The 6,007-nt window shown below is 40.7% G+C and overlaps 1 protein-coding gene across 1 annotated transcript; it reads left to right on the top strand.

The window, feature by feature from the left end:
* The first annotated feature begins 310 nt into the window (after positions 1-310).
* LOC133901176 (uncharacterized) lies at positions 311-5,793 on the top strand. Its single transcript, XM_062342453.1, has 7 exons — positions 311-396; positions 974-2,548; positions 2,642-2,893; positions 3,661-3,741; positions 4,486-4,627; positions 4,706-5,145; positions 5,491-5,793. The coding sequence occupies exons 2-7, from the start codon at positions 1,310-1,312 to the stop codon at positions 5,545-5,547; spliced, it is 2,211 nt and encodes a 736-aa protein (XP_062198437.1). The 5' UTR covers positions 311-396; positions 974-1,309; the 3' UTR covers positions 5,548-5,793.
* The last annotated feature ends 214 nt before the right edge of the window (positions 5,794-6,007 follow it).

The following is a 6,007-nucleotide window of genomic DNA, read 5'->3' as shown; positions in this document are numbered from 1 at the left end:
GAACCCTAGCTCAAACTACAGAAAGAGGTCGGGGGTTTTTGTTTCGAGCGGTTGGATGGTTGGGGATCGACAGATTTATCCCGAACAGATAGAGGTTCCGCGCCAATGGCGTCGGCGCGGACCAGGTACAAATTGAGAAATAGTCACCTCCGCGCCAAAGGTGTTGGCGCGGATGTCGTATTCTGAAGAAATTTGTATGCTCGGTGTTATATTCTGAAAGATATGTGAATTGGATGATAATTCTAGAGAGGCACGTGAGTTAGGTGGCAAATACCGAAATTTCTCGGAGGAGAGAGGAGAGAGAAGAACCCAAACATTCACCGCAAAGGGAGGTTGGGACTTGGGAGAAGAAAAACCGGGAGGGGAAACTCGAAGAAATGCCGTATCTATTCCTCGGTAATTCGCTGCGATTTTGCTTATATTTTCAATGACTCCGAGCGAATTAGCCCAGTTGCAGAAAATACGATCCAATTTGGGCCCGATCGTGGTGCTGCGGCGGATTCCTCCTCCCTCCTCGTCGGCCGATCACGCCTCGATCCAGATCCGTGATCTCATTCTTTTGTTGGTTAGGACGCTCTGGTTAGCTTGCTTGGAGGGATTGGTTCTACTGTAGAATATCCTCTTTTCTTTGCTGTGAGTCCTTGATGGGCATTTGTTTTGGAAATGCAAACCAATCCATCTAATTTGTTGTGGACTGGATTGGATTTGTTTACTGCGTGGTGGAGCACGTACCAGTTAATGTCGGTGATTTGTTTTTCCTTCCAAAATTCTCGGGGTTTTGCTAATTTTGCTGCATCACATCGTGTTAGCATTATTGATACTTCACTGTTTTTTTTATTGATGTGCCAAGGATAACTTTACAAGTTAATTACTACTGGTGATTCAGAATCCTCTTGTGATCAAGTCTGAAGAAGATGATCATGAGCTAGCTTATTTAATATCAGTGCAGTGACAGCTTTGATTGTGTCTGCAGGGCTATGATCTGATCTTGGTATGGTTCGTTCCAGGTTTCTTGTTGCTTGTTCAGGCTCCAAGTTGTGCTTCATCTCCAATTGTCGCAGTAACTATCGGAGCATGATTGGTGGTGGGGTGGCGGCGGCATCCTTACTACTGATGGGTGTGAATCAGAAATCGCAATGTAGTTTTAAGTTTTAACTTTCGCATGTTGATAGAGTGGAAATTGGAACAGTTGTTGGAGTTTTGGAGCGTGACGTAAGAAACTGAAGGGGGTCATCGCAGCATCTGAATAAATACATTTCAGAAGTAAGAGCAAGTACTTTTGTCCTTTTATTGAAGCAACTATATTGAGATGGGTTTGCCTCAAGTTCCTGCGATCAAGGAGGAAGCACCTACTACATTGAGTGCATCTATCATTAGTCCTCGTTTCAGTGGTGGTGGTGGTGGTGCCTGTGATTCAGGTAAACTTCACGCAGGAACCTCAAGCAGCAGGGCGTTTCCATACCCATCCATCTGTGATTTCAAGAGAAAATCTGCATTGGATGCTTTGGATGGATTTGATAGTCATTTCGGAACCAGCCGTTCCATTGATGGTCCTGCAGTCTTCCAAGGCCTTAGTCCTGATTCGAGACATCCAAGTTGTCAATCATGCCCTAAATTCGGACCTACTGTCCAGATGCCTGCAAGGAGGGTCGTTGGGTTTGATTCAGGTTTTGCTAGTTCCATCGGAGGTTCTGATATGATGGTAGCTGACAAGATGCATTCATCTTTGGTCATTGATAACTGTGATTCATCAGTTGAACAGCATGGACCTCAGGCAAGGAAAAGGGTGTTGTCACCATTAAACAATGTGCTTCCTGATGAACAGTTTCACGGTGATGCGCTGAATATTGGTTCCGGTGATGCCAAATATCAGCACATTCATTGTGGTAGGCAACTCTTTTCTTCTGGCTTGCATGACAGTAAAAAGGCAAACACTGGAACTCTTGATTCCTTTGGGTCACCTACTTCGCCAGCGTTGAGGTACTCCAATCAGAGTACAGGGCAGGGGGTCAGTAAGTTTAGCTCTAATATTTTCACCGATGGTCCTTTGCTTGAGGGCAGGAAATCCTTTTCTTGCTCAGATCACCTAGGAGCCGAAACGATTATGAATCTTGCAAGGGTTTCTATACCACCTGCAAGATTATCACATTCTCCTCCACTCACTCTGTTTCCTCTTGGTCCAAAATGGATGCATAGAATGAAGACTGCAAGAGCTCACGAAAATTCAACAGGGGTAACTGAAAATGATTTCCTGAACTTGAAGGAAATGGAAAGATCAAATGGTGAAGATTATTCAGAATATGGTGGTAGAATAAGGATGAGGGATATGTTAGAAAAAACTAGTATTTATCATGATGGATTTGATACAATGACCCCTAAGAGGAATTTAGATAGAAGACATCGAAATTGGGGCCCAGAATCTACCCCTGTATCTCCCCACATAGGATGTATTAGGAGTTTGAGCCTTCTTCCTGTAAGGAGGTCGCTAGTTGGCTCCTTTGAGGAGTCCCTCTTATCTGGTCGATATTCATGTGGAAAAGACAGACAGGTCCGCCGAGTTTTTTAGTACACCTAATTGCTCAGCCTTTGATGAGGATACCGGACATGTTGTTGGTCTTTATTCCATCTTCTCCTAATGCAGAGTATTGATGGTTTTCTGGCCATCCTTAATGTGACTGGTGGTAACTTCTCTCCCCCAACTCAGAAGCTTCCATTTACAGTAACCAGCATTGATGAAGATAGCTCCTTGCTGTACTATTCGTCTATTGATCTTGCGGGGAGGATGCCTACAAACAATAGCAAAAGCCCAAAACTCAAAAGAAGCCTCAGTAACAATGATTCACGGTCAGCAAAAAGTCGGTTACGCATCCCTGTTAAAGGCCGCATACAACTGGTACTGAATTGCTTGACTTTATAATAATATTTTATTGTGATTTACTGTGTATTTCTGCTGTATTAAATCCTATGAATTGGTTTCTGATGCCTAGCCATTTATTCAGTTAATGATAATAACACAGAAACTAGCATGATCATTTTAGGACCTATTGTCATGGAAAGCTTTCTGTGAGCTTATCTACCTATCCTTACTAGTATCTGTATCTTTTGCTTCTTTAGGCAGGTGATTAAGCATCCTTTTGCTATATTCTATCACTTGAGAAATGAAACATCTTACAGTTTGAATTTCACGTTTTAAAATGTGTGTGCGTAAAATATGTAAATAACATTTAGTTTGATAAAATCACATGTTTGGAGCACTTTTGTTAGACATGATGGCACATATTGTGGATGAGGCCGATCGTCTCCCCTTCCTTGAGGTTGAAGTCTGCATTCCTTTGTGTATCAGGACAAAACTTGTGTAGTTCAATTGGTGACCACATCTAGAAGGAAATTATAGTATCCCACCCATTGCTGTGGGCAAAAAGGGATTGCTATTGTGTTATTACTATTTGGAGTTCAGTGTCACATTGTAAACTTGTAATATGGGACACTGAGTTCATGATGCTATGTTAATGTCAATATTTGGACTAACTTTGAGACTTATATAGTGTGCGCCACTACCCTCAAATTTTTCTTTGGGCAGTCTTTCAAAAAGTTCTATTAAATTGTCATATTTCTTTTGAATTATCTATTCACTTAAAGCAAAACTGTGGTCCTTGGCAGGTGGTCAGTAACCCAGAGAAGACACCACTCCACACTTTCTTCTGTAGCTATGATTTGAGTGACATGCCTGCTGGAACCAAGGTATGAGAAATCCGGAGTTGTTATAACTTTCTACTATTGTGAATACATTCGGTATAATTGCAGATTCCCCTTGTTATCTCTTATGGCTCAGATTTTCTTATTTTCACATGATGCGGCAGAAAATATGCATTGCGTTGACATACTCTGTTGTGATTCTTGATTTCGTTCTTACTACGGCATTCTTTTTTATTTCTTAGCTTCTATGTTGAAACTCAATGTTGTTGGCTCGGATATACTTTATATTGGACACAGATGTGGTTTGATGCAATTCACAATCTCTTTTCTTGGTAGATAGACAAAGCAAAAGGTTTTGGTATTCCATCTCAGTGATTTTATGCTGAGATGATAATAGAAGCCTCCTAAATTCATTTTCATTTTTTTTGGTTCCGTGGGGCACCTCATATTGAAGCAGGGCTTCCTTTAAGTCTTTAATAGCTCTGGTTGTAGTCTAGCCAATAGCCGTTGCTACCAAGCCAGTATGCTAATGTCTGCCAAATATTGCTACTTGCAATTTATTCTGGTATACAGGGTGGGAGGAAAATAGTAAATTGAAATGTATCACAAGTTGCAAATACTTAATAACCTGGTGCCATTTTGCAAGTATTGCCAGGTGTTGGAATGATGTTTGCCTTTTCTGATGAAATGGATGTTCGATGTCTTCCTTTAGGACTCACAATTATTATTTAGTTTTATTTCTTTACTTCTTTTCTCAAGTCCATCTTTTGATATTGTAAAATGGGACAGACTTTCATGCGGCAAAAGATCACTCTATCTTCTGCTTCTCCCTCTAATCCGACCAAAGAAGGAAGCACAGCCAGTGACATAAAGGTTGAGCCAGTCCAATATGGAAGTGAACTTAGAGAACGCGGGACTCTAATTTCTGAATGTAATGAAGCCAATACCACCGATAGATAAATCGAAATTGCAGCGTTCAAGTTGCTGACAAATTGTTTTGACTTTACAGGCCGTGAACAGGGGCAGAACTGCTACTCAACTGATGAGTCAGAAAAGGAGCGTTATGCAAATACTGTCTTTTGCTCAATGGAATGTGACATCAGAATATCAAATGAATCTACCTCTCTAGGGAATTCAGAAAATGACACTAATGCTGATGGTTGCTGCTGTCAAGTAGACACATGTCAGTTAGGTGAAAAGAAATCTTGCCACGGATCGTCCAAGGTCAATGTTAGTTCAGCTGGAGGTGTTCTCCGTTATGCTTTGCACATGCGCTTTCTGAGACCCTTTTCCAAGAAGTTACCAAGATCAAGGCAGCAGTGCAAATCTGATCTGTCATCAGAACAGCACAGTCACAATACTGAGACTGAGGAAGAGAGAAGATTTTATCTCTACAATGATATTAGAGTTGTCTTCCCTCAAAGGCACTCAGACTCAGACGAAGGAGAGGTATGTGGCAATTGAGATACCTCATGCCCGTGTACTTCTCTCTTCTAACACTACTTTAATTTTAATTCTGTATGCACAAGTGAGACTGAATAATTTCAACCTCTAACACAGAAAGCACTCCAGGATCCACAAAACTACTGATTGGGATTCTAAAATTATAGGCTGTTATGTTGTTGCTTTTTCGACCTCCACACTCCAATATATTGCATTACTGGATACATCACTTTGATCACATTTAAATACGTTACATCAACTTAGCACATGACAACATTACATTATTAAGAGTGATTACCGCTCATGTCGTTCCATTTATTCTATAGTCTAATGGATATTTTTCCCTGGCAGCTGCGTGTTGAGCACAACTTGCCTGCAGATCCCAAGTACTTTGATATAAGCAACTAACACCTCCTTGCAAACTCCCATGTGTAGCTGTGTGTAGCTGCACATAAAATCTGTACATACCATACTAACTTCCTTATTAGGCTTTTCTTTTATTGCCATTATCCATATGTACAGTACTAACCTTCCAATGAAATGCCTCATTTCATTATACTTTTATGTATGATCTCAAAGTAGATCTTTGGCCTTATGACTGGGTGTATATGCCATCTCTTTCAAGAACGTGTGGTTTTTCTTCACCTGAAATTATGACCACCGCTAAGCCACATTAAGCTTGCAGCCTTGCAGCAACTGTCCTTAGTTTTTTTTTTTGTTGAATATTAGCACAAGTGTAGGTGTATATATCAACAAAATATATATTTTTAAACTATTAAAGAGTGAAATGCTGCTTCTTTTCTTCCTTTTTTCTAAAAATAAGAACCGAGAATACTTTTCCACTTTCCACAGTTTGGGTCATAGCTCC

This window comes from Phragmites australis, chromosome 20 (genome assembly GCF_958298935.1).
Source record: "Phragmites australis chromosome 20, lpPhrAust1.1, whole genome shotgun sequence".
NCBI lineage: Eukaryota > Viridiplantae > Streptophyta > Magnoliopsida > Poales > Poaceae > Phragmites > Phragmites australis.
This window is presented reverse-complemented; position numbering and strand designations above follow the sequence as displayed.